The 19,752-nt window shown below is 37.9% G+C and overlaps 1 protein-coding gene across 8 annotated transcripts in view; it reads right to left on the bottom strand.

Annotated features, from left to right (window-relative positions):
- The window catches only part of CDC42BPB (CDC42 binding protein kinase beta), a 90,340-nt gene that overhangs the window by 12,090 nt on the left and 58,498 nt on the right, over positions 1-19,752 (bottom strand). For 5 of the 8 annotated variants that reach the window (XR_005955846.1, XM_041476169.1, XM_041476167.1 and 2 more), the window contains 16 exons: positions 18,723-18,965; positions 17,084-17,194; positions 16,386-16,630; positions 16,078-16,183; positions 15,450-15,574; positions 14,596-14,701; positions 12,876-13,024; positions 12,129-12,223; positions 11,962-12,041; positions 9,318-9,407; positions 8,806-8,895; positions 8,302-8,407; positions 5,737-5,873; positions 5,009-5,148; positions 3,366-3,447; positions 17-233 (listed from right to left, as the gene is read on the bottom strand). Coding sequence is in view for 7 of the 8 variants with exons in the window: in XM_041476169.1 (XP_041332103.1) it covers positions 17-233; positions 3,366-3,447; positions 5,009-5,148; positions 5,737-5,873; positions 8,302-8,407; positions 8,806-8,895; positions 9,318-9,407; positions 11,962-12,041; positions 12,129-12,223; positions 12,876-13,024; positions 14,596-14,701; positions 15,450-15,574; positions 16,078-16,183; positions 16,386-16,630; positions 17,084-17,194; positions 18,723-18,965 (2,122 nt within the window). In the remaining variant the exon portion in view is untranslated. The remainder of the gene's footprint in view (positions 1-16; positions 234-3,365; positions 3,448-5,008; positions 5,149-5,736; positions 5,874-8,301; positions 8,408-8,805; positions 8,896-9,317; positions 9,408-11,961; positions 12,042-12,128; positions 12,224-12,875; positions 13,025-14,595; positions 14,702-15,449; positions 15,575-16,077; positions 16,184-16,385; positions 16,631-17,083; positions 17,195-18,722; positions 18,966-19,752) is intronic. The other 3 variants (XM_041476170.1, XM_041476168.1, XM_041476171.1) reach the window with 2 other exon arrangements.

Here is a 19,752-nt window from a genome sequence, read left to right on the forward strand (position 1 = left end):
GTTAAAACAAACATACCTACAATAGCAGCAGCTAAACTTGCTTTAATAAGAGGCAGTGTACTGTCATAGGCTTCTTGTGGAATATGCACAACCTGGTTCCTCAGCCTGTTTTTGTGCAGGATAGACTGCAACCCTTCTAGGATTCCAACCCACTTTCTCTTCTCATTCTCATTTTCCGTCAGGATCAGTAGAGAACAAGACTTTGAAGGCAAACCTAAGAGAGAAGCTGTCACCTTTAAACAGACAGAGACAGTAAAATTAGTTAGAGTAATAAAAGCCCTTTTTTATCACAGAACTGTGAAAATAAACTACACTTTCTCATGACAATGGAATGATGCACCCAAGGGGCATACACAACACAGGTAACACAGTGCTTCAAAAAAAACTACCAGAACACAAACACTGCACAAGCCACAGCAGCTTTGTTTAGAAATATTCAGCCTTGCTTACATATTCTGAATCCTAACATATGGGCAGGGAATGCTACAATAATCAATACCTGGCAGTAAAAGGCTCCTTCCTGCTCTGAACCATTGTTTGTCCTGATCCCACCCACCCATAACTTACTGAGAGTGACACACAGGCTTTGTGAACCAGATGCATTGAAACCCAAAGGCATTGCTACCATCAGTTCTACATTTTGAATTTGTTATCTAATTTTCCAAACATTAGTCCAGGGGAAGAGCACATCATATCTGCATTCAAAGCTCTGGAGGAAAGCAGTATTTGAGACTGAAGAACTGCATTCTCCCACGTCCCTGTGTTAAAGAAAAATCACTATGGCTTCACTTAATTTTCAGTTAAATCATCCTATTGACCTCAAAGCAGAATGTGTTCTACATAGAAAAACTATCCAGGAACTTCTGTTGCCTGAAGAATGCATGCAGTAATTCTTAACATTTTGGGGTTTTGTACTGCATGAAGAGACTGAAGGATTTATGGTATCACAGGAACTATACTTTCAGCCACAGACAAACAGGCCAACAGCCAGCATCAGCCCTCACCACAGACTCTGAGTAACAACAGTTGAACAGAAAAAAGGCAACAAAAAGTGTCAAAGTGCAAATCTGAAGGCTGTAACATGGAATATCAGACATTCAGCCTACATGCTGTTAAAAGAAAATCATTGTAAGGATGGATGTTATGGTATGCAACACACACACACTTCCGGGAAGAGAGAATGAAACAGTAACACTCATCCTGAAGATAAAATATATCTAAAAGTAAACTTGGGACAACAGCATGTCAAAGACAGAAGTTCAGAAGTAAGATGAAGGTGGAGGTGAAGGGAGGTAGGGAAAGAACTGTGTAGTTGCAACTGCTCATAGCTCTTACTACTCTGCATAAAGGTTTGCTCCTGTCTAAACTGTAACTAAGCATTAATATCTTAAAGACAGATGGAGGCATAATGGATAATGTTTAGAAAACAAAACCAAACCAGATTCCAGCAATGGTTTTCCCTTGGAAGTACCACCATGTATTACTCTTCAATCTTTCAAGCTGGCAACTTACATATAGTCAAATGCAAGAAAAAAAAAGTGAGCAGTTGGTCATAATATACATTGCATTATTCATCATAGAAAAATCCAATATTTGCTGTGAAACTCAAGGCTTCTTAACTTGGACTACTAAGCCGTGGGAGCACTCCACTACAGCCAACTCTTACACTATTATTAGAAATGTGAATCGATGGCAGCTTCAGACTGTGGTGTCTGAATGTCAGCATGGCCTAACACCCAGCTTTAAAATCTGGTTACCAAGGAGAAATGTTTGAATCTGAGACAAATTCTTACTCTTCTTGAATTCACGGGGGGTCAGAGGTGGGAATATTTTAGTGCTTGGCAGCATTCTGGTATTGTTTTCTGCTGGTAGAATATCCAGAAGAAATGAGCATCTGTCTTTTGTAGGCCACCAATATCACCACGTGTTATGTGCAATGACACATACAAAACAAGGATCACATTTTTACACAGATGATGTGAATTAACAGTTTAAACTGTTCTGTACAAGCTACTCTATGTGACTGTGTCAGCAAGATGTAGATCCAGAACTAAATTAAATTGAGATGAGACTCTCCCAACCAGGTTTAGTGGCTTCCAGTTTTAGAAATTCCTGCTTTTGAAGGACATAGAACTGAGAAAAGAGGTATAATTCAGCAGCTTCTCTGGCCCCCTACCTAAAAGGATATATTCACACATCAAGCTTCCAGTTGATTCATCACATCCCTCTCTAGGGGATAGTCTGATCAAACCATGGAGATATTTGGTCATGTATATCCTCACAAGTATTTTTACACAGGGATATTTGACAAAAATGAATTTTATTATTTAGATACCCTTTCAGTTAAAAACTGCAGGCAGAAATTAGAGCAGCAAGTCAAGCAGGCTGAACTGTATGGATGCCTTGTTCTTAAATGAATGAACCATCATTCTGCACAGCATATTTTCTCTCCTCAGATGTCCTTTCCTACAGTATTCCATGTTGGCTAATTTAAGAAGAGTACAGGCAGATGGGAACTAAAAAACCCAAAAACCAAAATACAAACAAGAGGAAACTTAAGGTAAAGGTAGTAGTAAACCAAAGTATGAAAATTCACCGCAGAAAATATTTTTACAAAAAAAGCAGAAAAACAGAGACAGACAAGTAGCAAAGACAATTCCCAAGTAAAATCCTGAAGGACCAAATGACAGGGACTGCAACTGACTGACACCTCTTTGCTTTCCATGTTTTCCTGACTTGATTCTAAATGGATGAAGATCAGAGGTGCTGAAAACTATGAGTATCTGTATTCAAATGTAAGGGACTATAGATACTGGCTACTAATGTATTCTTTTCTAAATTTTAGAACTCCAGATTTAATATGATTCACACAAAACACAGGAATTAAGTTCCTGTTGTTAAAAACTAAATATAGCATTCAGATAGAACATACACTAAAGGGGATATTAAAGCTCAGTTCATTATTTTCTCTTATTTTATTTTTTTCTCCTATACCTAAATATGAAATTAAGGAAACTAGATCAGTTTCAGAATATTCTGTTACAGCACTGGCTCCTAAAGCAAGAAAAAAGAGAATCTGGTAATACCAACGGAAAAAGAAAATATACTGAATTATAATAATGAAAATTTAAAAAGTGACAAACTTTATATACAAGGAAGGAGCTAAAGAAGGAGAACTTTGTTCTTTACAGTTTAGTTATAAGAGGAACACCATATTACTTTTCTACATATGTCAGCAGCACTTGTAAATTCTTACACTTCTACATAACTTAATCAATATTAGATATGGCCAGCATTTGCTATTATCAAAGCAAACCACTGGTATTTATCAGGTATTTTCTGTACGAGTCAGTGCATAGCCATACCCTGAAAATACACGGGATGTCTTTCCGAGTTGCGTGTATTACATCTGATGCTAGGACAGAGCTCACACAAAAATCTTCATCTCTAGTGAGAAAAGAGAACAAGAGCATCACATAGAAGCACACACTAGGATTATTCAGCAAAATCTAATTGGTATCAGCGCGGTTTCAATAGGCTGCAATCTCCTAGCACCGCACAGAGGTCACAACTGCTTTGTTATGCTCTAACCATCCTTGACCCAAACAGTTCTCAAGCCTCAGTTATGTCTCTACAGCATCTGGTATGTGTATCTCAGTCCACCTGAAGTTAAGCAGGGTGGTTTTGTGTAGTTTTGGTGTCCCAACTACACCTATTCTACAATTAGAAGCAAGAATATTGCTCTTCCAGCCCAGCAGACACATTAGAAATTAATAATTCATACCTCAATGTGTAGCAAGAGAGGGGCCTTTGGAAAAAAAGAAAAATCACATAAAAAGCTCTTGGCAACATAATTATAGTTTGTGGGTTTCAAATAAGGGTTTTCAAAACAGCTAGATTTTATTTTCTATTACAGTAAAATAAACAGACATCAGAACAACTTTTGCATCTTGGAGTGCTCCACTCCAGAGGGCTTGTCTGCACTAGCCTTTTTAAACTGAATTTGACCAAGTTGATCACCATAACTGCCAATTTTAGTGCAAAGATGACACTAATGTCTGAAAGTTGCCCGTGCTAGAATTCATAGCTGTGGTGGTTAACATCTATTAAAAACATCTAAGAACCCTCAGATGACAGCCTCAAAGGGGCAGCTACAATAAGCAGATAAAGCATGGGACAGTTGGTATATGGTATCTGGCTGAGTTGCTTCAAGCAATGTACTGATGGGAATGCTGCTATTTGCAATACTTCCACGTTCCTGCTCCCACTGCCAGCATGTCAGAGAGCTGACACTGACAGCTCCCAGTGAGTGTGAGACCAGCACAGCAGTACTGGGTAACCCCATGGTACTGCTGTCTGGAAAAAATATAAATCAAGGTGCTTGTGAATGCAAACTTTACATTCAACACAGGTACAAAGGTGCTGTAACATTAAAAGGTATCATGCTTTCTTGGTATTTCCATAAATTGAAATAAAAGAATTTCCTTGGTTACTCTGATCAACATAAGTCTCAGATATTTGGCAGACAGTGTTCACTGGTTCAGATGTTTTCCCTTGAAGCAATAACTCCTGTAAAAGGCAGGGTCAGAGCCGTTTGCAGTGGAAATTAGTTGGTGCTTTTCTGAAGACTACTTCAATTTTTCTAACATTCCTGAACTTATTGGCTATGGGATGATCTGTGACTCAATGTTGAGGTCAGAGTGCATAGGAAAAGCAATCTACCAATACACACTTGCTTTTTACAGGTGCATATGGAATTCTAGGAAGAAGCATGCCAATGCTGTGAATACTGGTGATTGCAGTGTGAGTGACTGTAAAGTCACTTAAATAATTTATTGTTGAGCTAACCTCATCAGCCTAAACTCAGCTACAGTTTATGTACACAATACACGAATCTTCTTAGGCCAGAGCTCTCAAAATCTTGTAATTTCTTATTGTGTACTAGGAATAAGCACTCCTGTTAAGAAAAAAGTAGAGAGGATTTCTACTCTGCCGTAACAATACAAACCTGAGATCCAAGACTTGACTTGCCACAACTCCAGGCTGGGTGGATTTTCCTTCAGGCACATCATATAAGAACAGTTTACAGTCACAGACAACTGCATAAGCCCTCTGCCACCCTTTCTTAACTCCTGTAGGCTTTGGGACCTGCAGGTAAAGAATTGATTGCTTATTATGTGTAAGCACATGTAGAAGACACAGAAAGCAGAATATTTAGAAATATTTATCTAAGTATAACTAGATAAATGGAATTAGAGCACATTCTACTTGTCCTTCAAAATAGGATGAAAAATACCAAGTAATCAAGCAATTATTTTTTCTCTTTTAAAGTTCAACCATTCCTTGTTACAGCTTAAAAAAATATATGAAGACTCGTATAAAGATATTAGGTTTGGATATTCCACCAATGCCAAAACGGTAGGACAGTTTAACTTCTGTATTATGCTTACATAAAAAATGACAGAAATTCTTTCTTAAACCATTCTTTTCCCCCCCCCTGCTGCTTATGAACATTGTAGCTACTAATCTACTGACCTTCAGCTCTTGTAGTAAAACCAAGTGTTTCTCCCACATCTAAAGCAATGAAGGTTAAATAAGTTACACAGATGGCACACAAAGCCTTAAGGCTTTAGCACTATTTAGGAGATGTGTTTAAACATACTTAGAGGTTCCAAGCTGTAGAGCTGTAAGTGAAGTTAAGTATTCTTCTCTTGTCCAAGAAGAAAAGACTGTTACCTTGACATAACCTTTGTAGGCTGTTCCTATTCCTCTTTGCACATCTACTCCAAGAGGCCTTTTGGCTTGTTCAGGGGGTATAGGGCAGACCTGAGGTGCACTATCCTTGCAGGAAACATGGCATGCAAATGAACACACTAAGTACAAAAGAGAAAATTCACAGTGAAATACATGTATGAGTCAATCATAACAGGTGATTAACACAGTCTATGCTCAGCAAATTAATTAATCACACTGAAACTGGCAGTCAAATGTTGCAATAGCTCACTATGCTGAAGGAGTGAACACGCCTAGATATTGTATGAGACTCCCCAAAGTGCTTTTATTTCCTCTTTTTAGCCTATTACATTCATGAAGGATAGGATCTGAGTCCACATTTCAAGGAAAATGAGTTGGGCAGCCTTGCTGGTGCTAAGCACCAACTAAGCCAGTCACAGAAGAGAAACAGAATTAATAAAGAAGGAATAAAAATTACAGGGTAGCGCTAATAGGTGTTTAATTTGATCCACGTATGCAAGAAAACTGCAAAGACAAAATAGAACTAAACTGATCAAAAAACAGAAAGGGTTAAACTATTAAACACAAAACATAGACATAAATAAAGCATAAATAAAGTAGAAACCAGGGACAAGGACTGAAATACTGCATGATGAAAGAGCCGTACATACCTATTGCCCAGAGTTCCAGTAAGTTCAAATAAGGAGGAAACTAGCATTGCATTTGCACCACTTTGTGCTGCACCAGCAAGGGACAGAGGTCTCTAGATCTTGTCTACAGATCTTCACACAGAAGCAGTACACAGAAAAACCTCATAATACATGCCATTTAACATGAGACAGACTAAAGAACTGTGGAATGAGTTAATGTGTTATATCATCTGACCCACAGGTTAGGGGTGAGATCCTTCCACAGAGATTTTGCTTTGTTTGTCCCAGCTACCCTGTTTCTACCAGTAGACTTGGGAAGGCAGGAAGAGAGGGGCACGACACTCTGAGCTGTCCTGTGTTTCCTCCTAACCATATTCTCAGAAGTGGGAATCTGGCAGATATCCTAGGTACATCTTGTTCTATAGTTATGAAGTTTCAAAGGATTCAAAAAAACCTGGAAATAGCCTGCTTCTGCTACAGCCACAATCAGGGCAACAAACCTCCTTCTCATGATGCCTGAGGGAAGAGACAGCAGAGGGGGCAGCCCAGATCAGGTTGCCTGGCTTGTTCTTTGAGCTACTGTCTGCTCCCAGGAGGGCAGGGGGTACAAAATAGTCATACACACAAAGTACTGTAGGTGCTCCCCAAGATCAGGTAATAAATTCAGCTCTTTGAGGAGGCATCATGATTATTTGGGACCATGGATATCAAGGTACAGCAGTTACAGAATAGGGAAAATCCACAGGACAGAATCAGTTCCAGTCTTCTGTAAATGTAGCTGTATCCATAGTCTCCATGATTAGAAAGAGGAGGAACTGGGAAATGCAAGTGATTGAGAGGGGAATGTTTGGCAAAGTTTTGTTCTATTGCAGTCATCTCTATTTTTATATCAATGTGATTTTAGTTTTTTCTCTAGCAATCAAGAACTGCTGTAGATTAGGTAAAATGGAAAACTAACGAGGCAGAGCTTAATCAAAATACACAAGACAAAAGAAGAGTGAAGCCGATGGCTGCACTAAAGGAAAAAGACAGTTTCAAGCTTGCAAGAAGAGATGCAAAACAAGAGCTCAGAACTGTCAGAAACAGGAGACAAAAGGCAGCCCCAGGGCAAATGCTGGCAGAGTGATAGGTCCTCCTGGGGAAGAACTGCCACCAGAAGATCTGCCAGGAAAAAAGCCCTGAAGGGCAGACGAGGCAATCTACATGTGATACTGAGGGTGTCAGTGGAGAGACTGCCACTAGCAAGAACTGAGCTGAGCACAGAAATAAAGTTATTTATACTGTAGTATGTATACTACATGGATTTGTGGCCTATTTAACTGAGCTCATGTATCTAATCAATATACAGTAAATATTTTCAAATGAAAATACCTCCATATACTTGAACATGGAATTCAGTAGTGATACATGCATCAAAGAAAGCATTTTAAATAGAACTAATGAGCAGAAAGACAGGCTACAGGCCAAGTAACAGAGCAAACAGTCCTCCCAACATATGGGGTTTATGACCAGAATACAATAAAATAGACATAATCAGATTCATGTCACCAGATCATTCCTGCACTTTTCTCTAGTACAACAAAAGAAACTCGTCCTGCCTTCCCTACCCCCTCCCCTGCACAAATGGTAGTAGAATTAATTAACAATATGCAAGGAAACCATACTCCATCATACATCACCTATAACTGCACAAATGGTAGTAGAATTAACAATATGCAAGGAAACCATACTCCATCATACATCACCATTCTTCTAAAGACACTTCAGGAACATGCTGTGATGCAACAGAAAGGAAAATCATCCAGTAGCAGACATCTTCTCTTTCATTTCCTCCCCAAAGAAATGGTTGTCTTAAAATACATTGGGATGCTTTTTTGAGGGGCTTGCCGAAAATTTATAATAAGTTTCACCAACTCACCGTCACAGGCATAACCTTGTCGAACTAATCCCACCATAAGAGAGGTGCAGTGACTACACTGAGTGGGGCTTGTGAATGACTTGATATTGAGCTGGTGAGCTTTAGGCTGAAAGATACATTCAGGATAAAAAAATAACTTCATTTTCTGGACTTAAGTAATGCAAGCACCTCCCTCCACCACCCTCTAGTATATCAGTGTGTACATTATGAAGCCTGGGCTTCTTTTATGCACCTGCATCTTGTAGCAGGTGCTGCAAGACAACAGTGACAGTTTTATTTCCAACTCCAAAACACACTCAGAATCAAAACTACAACCACGTTTTGTCATCCCCTCCAACAAAACAAAACTCACTGATATGCATGTGGAAGCATTTGATTAAAAACACAGACCTAACAAAAACACACACATGACAAACCCAAACAGGACAAGAAAACACAGAGGGCTAATTTATAAATGATATTTTTCCTTTGTTCTTTAGAATAAGGTTAGCACAGTCCCCCTACCTTCGGTACAGCTAGAGAAATGGACTGAATGGTGGGGGAAGGAGCAGCAGGCATCCTCTGAAGCCGAATTGGTTCCTGAATCACAAGAAACTGTAATTGAGCAAAATAAGGCTGCAAGAATTTGTTTCAAGATTGCACGGGTGGCAAAGCTTATTGTTCTGATTTTTTTTTTCCTTTTTTGAAAATTATAAAAAAATTAATAATTGTAAACATTGCCATTCTGATTTAACAGAAACAGATTGTGTTTTAAAGCACTCACAGGAAAGCCTGCACACTAACAAACAAGCAGCAATACAGGAAACATGAAAATGAGGTACATCAACATACAAAGCCAGAAAAGGGTTTCATTTGCAACGTCCTCAAAGCAGGTGCAATTAACACTGAGACATTGCAAATATGCAACATTCAATCCTGCTTCTTCATAATGAACGCTGCAGTATGTATTTATCATGAGCAAGACAGAGAGACTTTCTGGTGAATTACTCTTCAGGGTAAAATAACGGGTCTCTTACTTCTTGTTGCTGTTCTGCAGTTACAATTGAAGTAGATGGTGAAACCTCTGACTTGGGACCCTGCATTTCCTGCTCACTAATAGAGCTGGTCTGCAAAAGGGACAGCAAACATGTTACATTAGATACCACATATCTGATGAAGTGTCCTCGTGTCAACAAAATGGAAACAAGACCTGGTGCTGATTTCTATATGAAGTACACATACATTTAACATCCACTCTGAAAAAAGATCTTTCCTCAAAACAAACCCTGACACCGGATGGAAAAGCTGGAAGGACTGAAATGCAAAATCTCATAGTAGACAGCATAAATGCTCTAACAGTTGTATTCTCCCAGCAAGGCTGTGTCTAATCTCTTGCTTGCAGGTATGAAATGATGTTTGAGTAGCTTGGCAATCATCCCTAAAATAGCTGATTTCTCATGGTAGCTTACTACACTAGGATTTTTCTAGCATACAGAAGCCAGCAAGTCTGCCACAAGAAAAAAAATCTTAAAGTAGTAATACTCCATCTTTTAAAAAGTTGTTTAAGAATGATTGGCCTCAGTCATTAAAAGAATCATGTCTAATTAATCACAGTGTCTTATATTTCACTAACATTTAAAGCTAGCATCCATTACAAGCCATCTATTAATTTCACACTTAAATTAGCAACTACTAATTGCCAGCACAAGGGGGAAGTATGCTACAATTGCAGAGCTAAAGCAGCTGGGTGTGGAAGTAGGATTCTGTATTACTGTATTCTCAGGACATCATGAAAACTGTGATTAACAAACATGAGATTAGACTTCACATCAATGATGTAATTAGCACTAAAGGCAACAAGTAATGAATCACTCACTTCCCAGCCAGTTTAGACAGGAAGATATCTCCAGTCAGCTCACTAAATTTGTTCGGATACTTGTTATTTTTGTTTTGTTCCAAATTGATTGGAAGGGCTGGGCCATTTAAGATCAAATTGCATTATTATGTAATATGAGCAATTTCAAAATACTGCGTGATTCAGCTTTAGCTATATAGATAGTCAAACTATAAAACAGGAAGCCTCAAAGAGGTTTAGTGGATTAAGTTACAGAAAAATTAAGGAAGCAAAATATCTAGTTTTAGATGGCCATTCTTACTAAGACAGGTCACAACAAAATAAGGACACAAAACTACTAGCAAAAACTTACTTCTTCCCAAAAGGCTAGCAGAGAAGATGTAGACGAAGAAGAAACAGAATCCTTTGTTGTAACAGATATGAGGGATAAAAACGATCGCTTATCACCCACAGGAAAACTTCAGATAGAATATCAGTTGACTAGCTAAATAAAATTTTATATGGCCAAATGAAACTAATTCAAACTGAATTAACCCCAAAGCAGATGATACAAAATATCTTTATAACTACATGTGAAAAAAAAAAAAAGTTAATGTATGGTATTAAGCATGGTATCAGCAATTTTAATGTAATTAATCAGAAAATGCCACCTGTATTACCATAGAGAATATGTATTTATTTCAGGATCCATTGAATGGAACCTTATTTAGTTATGGGCTTGATATTTTACACATTACTGTTTTACATCTATCTGGTACTTTTTAAAGCAATGTTTTAAAATATCAAGGTAAGTAGATAAAACCTAGTATTAAGAAAGTAGCATGTATCATGCTTCTCTCTCTTCCCTCCTTGTCACCCATAGAGCACATCTTCCTGCTTCAACAGAAAGGCAGCATAGACATTTTGTGACTAGGAACAGCAAATACACAAACTGTATGAAAATATTACAGCATGTCCACTGTTTTTAGCAACAGTGTCAATAAAAAAAAGGAAAAATAAAAACGTGAGAATAGACATCTCAGATAGAAAATCTAACCAGACTGACAAGGTTTTAACCTGAACCCCTTTAACTCCACTTCATCAACAGATTGTTTCAGTTCAAGCCCTTGGTTTTATCCTAAACTGTCTATGCTTTGCAAAACAAAATTAAAAAAAAACCCCAGAAAGATCTTCAAGGATCAAGAGTTCATGAAGTAAGGAAATGTGATTCAATGTTGCATTTAACAGCTGCTTCCTCGGGGAATGCACAAACCATTTAAAGTGAAACGCCTACTTGGAGCTGTGATTTGAATGATTAGTTTTCTAAGGATCACAGGGTGTGTCACAATAAAATTATTATATCAACATCTGTGGGCCCTCTGATTCTCTTCCCAGCTCCCTTTCCTCTAACCACTCCATTAAGATCTGGAGCCAACAATTTTACAAATCTGTTTAAGCACTCCTTGAACTGTGTGAACACTTTTGCTTGTAATAATCAGCATCTTCCAACTGCAAAGCATTTAATTCCTTATTTGGAACAGGGTGTGCCAACATTTCCAAAAAACTCTGAATATATTTAATCTAGCAAATGTTTGAGATTAACCTAAACAAAGAAGCTAGAATGGGAAATAATTAAACTGAACTTCAGAGATTATTTCCCAGAGGTGCCAGCTTCTCTACAAAATGCCAAGCAAACTGACAAGTACTGGGCATCCAATTCGGTGCCACACTGATTTGGCTAATATGCAAGATACCAATCTGCCATACAGTGCCTAAGAGATACTTTTACATAATAAAAATATAATTCGGTTATCTCATTTTTGTAGTTATTTCATGTAATAACTCACTCTGAAAGTCAAATCACGTGCAAGAGGAGAGGTGTTGAAATAGTCAAAAATGGAATCTTGAAAGTCTGGAAGTTTGAGACCTAAAACCAAAAGCAGAACAGGCTTAGCTAAAAGGCAACATCACAGGCTGTGTTAGAACTCTGTTAGAACATAATGAATTTAATTACCTGAATCTGTTTTGTATTTTTCTTCCATTTTTTTCTTCAAACCTTCCATCTCTTCCAACAGTTCCCTATTTTTTGCTTCTGATTCCTTTAATTTACTAAAGAAAAAAAATATGATCACAATGTAATCTGCAATGCCTCAAAGGCAGGAATGCCAGTACACAAAGTTGTTAATTTCTGGTTCTACATCTCAGACTTTCAGAAAAACCCTTTTTGTTTGTTTGTTTGTTTGTGATTTTTGGGAGGTTATGCTGGGTTTTTTTGAGGGGCATTGGGGTTTAAGTGATTTTATTTTAAGGATGATTAATTTTATTTTTCCCTGAACCGACACCTCACTACTTGACTAGATATTTAAAAATGTACTTAAGAATTCTGCTATCACTGCAACTATCTGCCAAACAAAATTATTCTAATAGTACATTGACTTTCAATTCCCAAGAACATGTCTAACTCTCCAGTTACTCGAAGAAATGGTAGTGAATTTGCTTTGAATTTGCTCTTACAACTTTTTTTTTTCTCAGATGCCCCCAAGATTGGTAACTTACTGTAACAGCAAAGTGCTTACTTGAAGAAATATTTACAGTTCTCATTTGACTATGTAAGAAATGCATAGTCTGTAGGATCCCATTCTACAGTCTGGCAGACTCCAATACCCAGGCCCAAGGAGCCATTTTAAGGAAGTTGCTGCTATTCTAATCAGCAGTTTAGATCAGCACATTAATCCCCAAACAGAACCAAAACCCTCATTACCTTTCAAAAGATATGTTTGCATCTTTAACTTTCCTTAGCTCTTCTTGAACCAGTTGTTTGGCACGAATTTCTGCATCAAGAGCTGACTGTAATTCCAGCCTTGCTGACATATCCAACTTCTGACTGCGGCGCACTTTCCAAAGTGGATCCTGTTGCGGTAAGTTACTGAGTATTAATATCAGCTGTCTAAGGATATTTCTGTTCTAAATTAGCTTTCACACTGGTTCAGAGAATGCTCTTTTAATCAGTTAAGGACAGCATACCTGCTGCATGAAAATTAGTCAACAGTCAGTGTCATGACACAAAAATTAAGTAATGAGCAATTTTAGTGTTGGTTACACCATTAACACAATATGCTGGAAATCAAAATGCTGGATCACTGAGCATGGAAGTCAGACAGAACCCACTGGAAATGACTAGTTTTCACTGTCCAGTCTAGAACTGAGTGTAAAACTTGCACAGTGATATAATGGCCTTTCAAATATGAGTTAAATGACAACATTTAATGTAAAACATACTAACATAAAACATACCAAGAGTAGCAAAACCATGAGAAGAAAAAAGGAAGAAAGAACCTGGGTCTTGAGATGCTCAAGATAGCCAGAACATTTGCCTAATCAAGTCTTATGCTTGTTAAGTAGCATATACTATATAAGCTACTATACATATAACATATGCTACATACATACAACATATGCTATACTCCAGCATACACCATGCAATTCCTCCCTACTACCCCAAAAGCTAATATTCTGAGCTTTTCCAGGCATTTTTCAGTGTAGACTAAGTTTCTGATATTCCCTAATGAATACCTCTCTAGTCATAGATGAACTTGTAAATAATAGTCATGAAAATTGAGAAGCACTTTTTATGTTGAGAAGTAACTGCCTTAGTTATAACATAAAGAGCAGACAGTGTTCTTTATTCTGGCAGTAGCTAAGATAAAAATGCAAACTGCATTTGATCCAATCTTTCTTCCCGTTAAACCTCTCTATATTATAATATAGTCTCCTGATGATGCAAACAAATGGCAGCTCACAGAAATAAAACTTTCTCTTATTCTCTCATATTCATAGGTTTGGAAGGGGTGAGCAATTTCTCAAGTGCATAAACCAGCAGCAGATGGATTCTGGATGGCAGACTGGTGATTGGCATTAGTAGGGATGTGGGCTCCCATGCCAAGCTGCAAATGGCTCTTCCTTTCCTTATGCAGGTGTTTTTTCTCTTTGAAACCATAAGCCTTTATGAGAGCTCTTCTATTAAATTTTGGGGAATTCATGTTACTACTGTATGGGAAAATTATGGCACAAAGGTCTCATTGTTCTGCATGTAAATAAAGCCACATGCTTCTTATGTCCCTAGTTCCTATTGGTATAAGCCAGATAGTTTTTTATTTTTTCACAGTAGAAAACTTTGTTGTCTCACTATAACAGCAATTATTCAATTGTGCATAAAATGGTAAGGTGTATTTCTGTACTCCCCTTTGATGGTTTAAGTTATTGTTTCTTTTCTCCTCTGTAGTGTTTAATATCTGTGATGGCACATATTAGTATGAAGCAACTGCCCCCTGTAATGATCAAATTCTGATCAGATTACCTAGCTGGATTTGCAAGCAGTACCTAAAAACTATAAAGCAGAGCAGAGGATTAATTATCTTTAGGTACAAAATGCAGCTTCTCAGACATGCCCAGAACATCCTGAATGTTTCCTATTTCCTTACCAGTGTCCGTGACCCCAGACTGGAACTTCTCAGCGATTCTAGTTCTTCTGTCATCTTGGAAGCTAATGCTTGGAGATAGCCACGAGCATCCTTCTCATCACTTACCCTGTTGTGCAATTACAAAAACCCACAACTTAGCAGTTTCATGGCTCACAGCACCAAATACTGTACTGCCAAATTATCAGAGTGTCTGGGCTGGGTTTAGGGACGTAACAGGAATGAACAGAGCAGGGAAAACTCTCCGAGCAACAGAAAACTGAATACATCTCAGATTGCCTGCCTTAAATTTTTCTTTTATCTGATTTTCTTGATTGTGGCAGTTGCTAGGGAAACTGAAATCTCCCTTTTGCCATTAGCAAGAGTTCTGCAGAGATTTGCTGTTATATGAAATTTATCTGCATATTACTTGCTCAATTTTTATGAGGGCTACCTTCCAGTCCTTTCTGTTTTGCACACTGAAATTCTTGCACACAGCTTGCTAGAACAGAGAATTGTATAGGGGAGAAGAGTGGAAGTACTAAGTGCTAGTCTCACAGCTAGTGAGGTTCTGTATGTTAATGATGACCTTTTAAATCATGACCAACTTCCTGAATGAATTTATCAAAATATTCCAAATTGGATGGTTTAACAATCACTTTAGAGACTGAATAAAGTTGACACCCAGACTCTGCTTTGTACTTGTTTCAGTGGCATCTGGCAATTTTAACAAAATCAGCATTCAGAAGTACCATGCTTTTGCTGGTCTCAGACACAGACAAGGCCTAGCTATATGTTAAAAAAAAAAAGAAAAGAAAAGCCAAGCACTATTTCAGAAGTTGAAAGTGGCCATATCTGGATCTCTAACCAGCACATACCATTGAATGATTTCTGCAATCTGAGCTTCCCAGTGAGCAACAGACTCCTTCTTTGCTGCTAGATCCTGGAGCTCATCTTCCAGCTGTCTGTTCTGTGCTGTTAGCTTGTCCACGAAGGAGCAGAGCTGAAACAAGACATTAGCTTCACTTGTGACTTAGGCCAGTTTCAGACTTTTTATATATGTATATGCCAACCACACACCTTTAGAACCTGAACAAACAAGACCACCCTGGGCTATCTGGATGGGCTTCCTTTTTGTGAAACTATCAGTTCACATAAAATAATTTAAAACAAAGGGAAACAAAAAAGCAAGTGTAGAGGTCAGAGAGGAATAAGGTTTAACTGTAAACCACCAGGAAGGCAGGCAGTGTGTGTCAATGATTCCCTCTCTTTGCAGCCCTCAAGAAGAATCAAAAAGAGTGGTGGGAATCAATCCCCCAAAGAGCAGAGTAGCAAGATGCTAAAGTTAGTATGTAGCCAAATCTCTAATATTTATATGGCAAAAATGAAGTTTTTAAAATTTAGATAGTGCCTGAATACTCACAGATCCCGTTCTGATCAGTGAGTAGACTACTTCAACATCAGAGACTCATGAAGTAAGAATTATATGTTTTCTGAAATAATTACCCTCTCATTTTCTGTTGTTAGTTTTTTGTTATCTTCCAAGAGCATAGATCTTTCACGCTCATATTTGTCCTTCATTGTTCCTACTGCTTCCTCCATTTCACTGTGCCTAAAGAGAAGGGCAAGAAATAGAAACACACTGTCACACTGCTGAACCTGTAGACTGGGATTTTCAACAATGAATAAACTGGGATTTTCAAAAATTAATAAACAGAGTTAGGTTGAAATGACTGCACGGGCACCCATGCAATGCAATACATACACACAACAAAAAGAAATCCATAGTGAGGGAAGCATGCCCAAAACCTTACCTCTCTCGCTTTGTTTTCTCTAATTTATCCTTTAATATCATGATCTCTTTCTGGAGTGCAAGTTGATGGCTCTCTGAATCATGTACTTCCTTTTTCACATTTTTTACTTCCAAAACATGTGATGCTTCTCGTCGGACCAACTCCTCTTCATAAAATAAGATTTTTTTTTCCAGCTCAGACTTAACTTTGGAAAGCTCCTGCTGATGTTCCAGTGTGGCACCAGCTGCCCGGCCTCCCTGCTTCAACTGCAAAACAAGAGGAGAAGCCATCAGGGAGAAGCTATCATCTTTATATTTTCAATATATTCTTAAAAGTCAGAATTATCCAGTTGGTGGCATTTTGGAAAAATTTTTATTTGGGCACTGAGTGATTTAAAAGCTGCCTGTCCCCAAGCATTGTAAGTAACTGCTCTGCTTACATGACCCGAATAAGGGGTTGAAATGGCTTGCAGAGGTAACAAATTTGGATCACATTTATTTACTAGCTGCTTAGAAATCATATAAACTGAGCATTTTCAAGACATTAGTATCTAGCAATTAAAGGCTTTCAAGCAAAAAAGGCAAATAAATCTGGATGGGTTAGGTCAGATTTCTAGTAATGCCATAGTTTTTAATTCTCCCACTGGTATCAACAGTTGAGTAAGCCAAACTATTGCAACTTCCAGGCCATGAGTAAATATTTGTCAAAAACCATGTAACCTTTAGAGCTTCCAGTTCATTTTCCAGTTGTTTGGAGAAAACCTCGCTGTGCTCACGGAGCTTGCGTTCTTTTGATGCTTCTGCTACGACTTCTTCAAGTTGGGCTTCCAGCTGTGAAGAGCCATTTTAGGTCATTTCAACACAAGATAACACTATCTGGATCATTCATTTCCTTTCCTCCATACGGCCTAGCAGCAAGTTTTACTTATTTCTATTTTAAGTTACACCACTATAACAACCATCTCAGAATGTCATGATAATTGTTTTGCCTTCAGTGATTCAGGCATCCATCTGTTACATGCAGAGAACTATTATTTTATGACTCTTTGTACTGATGTGAACTACATCAAGCCCATTCAGGGATAACTGCACAGCTTCTATTACAGAAAAGAGAAGGAAATGGCACTAGGAAGACACTGCAGCTGAGAAAGAGAAAAGTCTGCCACATTTACAGGTCAGCTCCATGGCTCAGTATCTAAGTACGGCAGCTTAAAAATATCAAACTTTAAACCAAATTACTGCAAAACACTTTAAATATGAACACTGAATATTTTTACTTTGCAATTATGGAACAAAATAAGCTTGATCATGCATTTATTGACTTCAGAAAGCTTATCAGAAAGACAATTTAGATTTAGTGGCAACTAAGGCAACTGCTGGAATTCAAGCAATAGCAGCAGTTTCAAACCCCGACAGAAGAGTAAGATTTGTTTTTCTGTGTTCAAATTAAACTAGCAAAGTTGTTTTTAAAAGGATTGTACTTAGAACTGTGGGATGAGATAATGAACTTCTAGACTGTGCTCTGAATAGAAGATTGATACAACTGTTATGAAAGGGAGTACAGAAGCATTTTCAAGAACAAAGACAGGAGATTTTAAAGCTCTGCATGAAAGTATTTAACTGCATTAGCAACAACACTTGAATGCCTACTGCACTTTGCTCTAGAGATGAGATGCCACACCAATTCATCAATTCCTAGTTGACTATCATATCTTGTTCATGGAGAAAAGCCTTAGAATCTTCATTATCTACTACATTTTCATAGACTACCCTTCAATTTGCCAGAAGTTTTCTAGCAATGCTTATAGAGCTCTTGAATTTCTCTTCTCTTTCACCCAGAGAATACAGAAAACATGATTTTTCAGTGATTAAAATACTCCAGATTAACCACAGTAATTTTTTTTCTTATGCTTTCTTCTGGCTATCCACTTCATCTCATGTAAAACTATAAATTGCCTAGAATACTAATTGGAAATTAGCTTGTTTAAAGATATTACTCTTACAATGACTTAACTACAGAGGAAGGAAAACCACATATTTAGTTTTGCATCACTATTCCTCATTTCAGCTGGACAGAAACATTCAGTTAAAAAAAACAGTGAAGCCAGAATACTCCAGCCTCAGAGCACATGAAGACATTCACTGAACTTTATAGGTTTCAAGCTGACTGTGAGTCAAGACTCTAGAAGAATCCAAACACCAGAACTAATAAACTGGGCATACAGCAAGATTCAAATCAGTCTGAGCGCACAAAAAAGCCCCACAAAGATCCCCAGAAGACACTCCCAATTTCTCCATGCAATCACATATGAGGTACAGGGTAAGCAGCAGCTGAAACACGAGTGTTTTATCAAGTTACCTCTTTTCTCATCTTCTCTGATTTCCGGAGGTCCTGGCGCAGAGCATCGATTCTCTGCATGCTCACTTCCAGCTCCTCCTCTTTGTCGCGAAGTTGCCGGGACAGCTTCTGCTTTTGGGAGCGCAGGTCCCCCATCCTCTCACTGAGCTCAGAGAACTCCTGCACAGCCAGCTTCCTTTGTTGGTGGGCGTCCCTCAGCTCTTTGGACTGCATCTTTAATCTCTCTGAGGCTTCTACAAGTTGCTGGTTTTAAAAAAGTATAATAAAAAAGAGTAATTTGAATTCCATCTATTCTTTCCGGACCTACATAAGCTTGTTCTGACCACCTCATGTAACTACTAAAGATTTCTAATTCTTATTTTACACAATTGTTTAGCTAAGCAGCTGCAGTGACATACAAAGACAGCCATTACTCTGCTTCTAGTGTGGCAGCTCCGAAGCTACTTTTGGTATCCCAGAAGTCTTTCTTATAAATGTGACTACACAAGGTCACCTCACTTCCAAAAAACTTGATTTTAGATTACCACCCAGTACCTGCACATTTGTAACCTTTTGTTTAAAGGAATGCTTCAGAAGACAGGACATTCAGGAGCAAAATCAAATACATTGTATCAGCACTGGGAGGCTGCAATAAATGTGAGATTTTTCAGAAAACTGAGGAAGATTCCTTAAAACAAATTGTGAAACTATTAATACTTTAATTAAAAATATAAAAACTATTTTCTTTACAGAAAGTAGTTCACAAAAATTAACAGGATTAAAATACAAATGGAATGTTTGACATAAAACCATTTGAGAGTTGGAGGAAAAAATAAGAAAAAGAGCAGAATGACACAACAAAATAAATGTATACTGTACAAGGGAATTCTAAAAATTCCTGCCATTAGTATGAGCATTGCAGGAAGATTAAATTCCCAAAAGCATGTGCTCAGACCAGAAGATCCACCTTCTCTGCTACTTATACACTATGGCAAATAATCCCTACCGGTGGTTAATAGACAGAAGAGAAACTGTTAAATTTTAGTGTAGA

The sequence above is a fragment of the Pyrgilauda ruficollis genome, unplaced genomic scaffold, assembly GCF_017590135.1.
Source record: "Pyrgilauda ruficollis isolate IOZ18807 unplaced genomic scaffold, ASM1759013v1 scaffold38, whole genome shotgun sequence".
In the NCBI taxonomy this organism is placed as follows: Eukaryota; Metazoa; Chordata; class Aves; order Passeriformes; family Passeridae; genus Pyrgilauda; species Pyrgilauda ruficollis.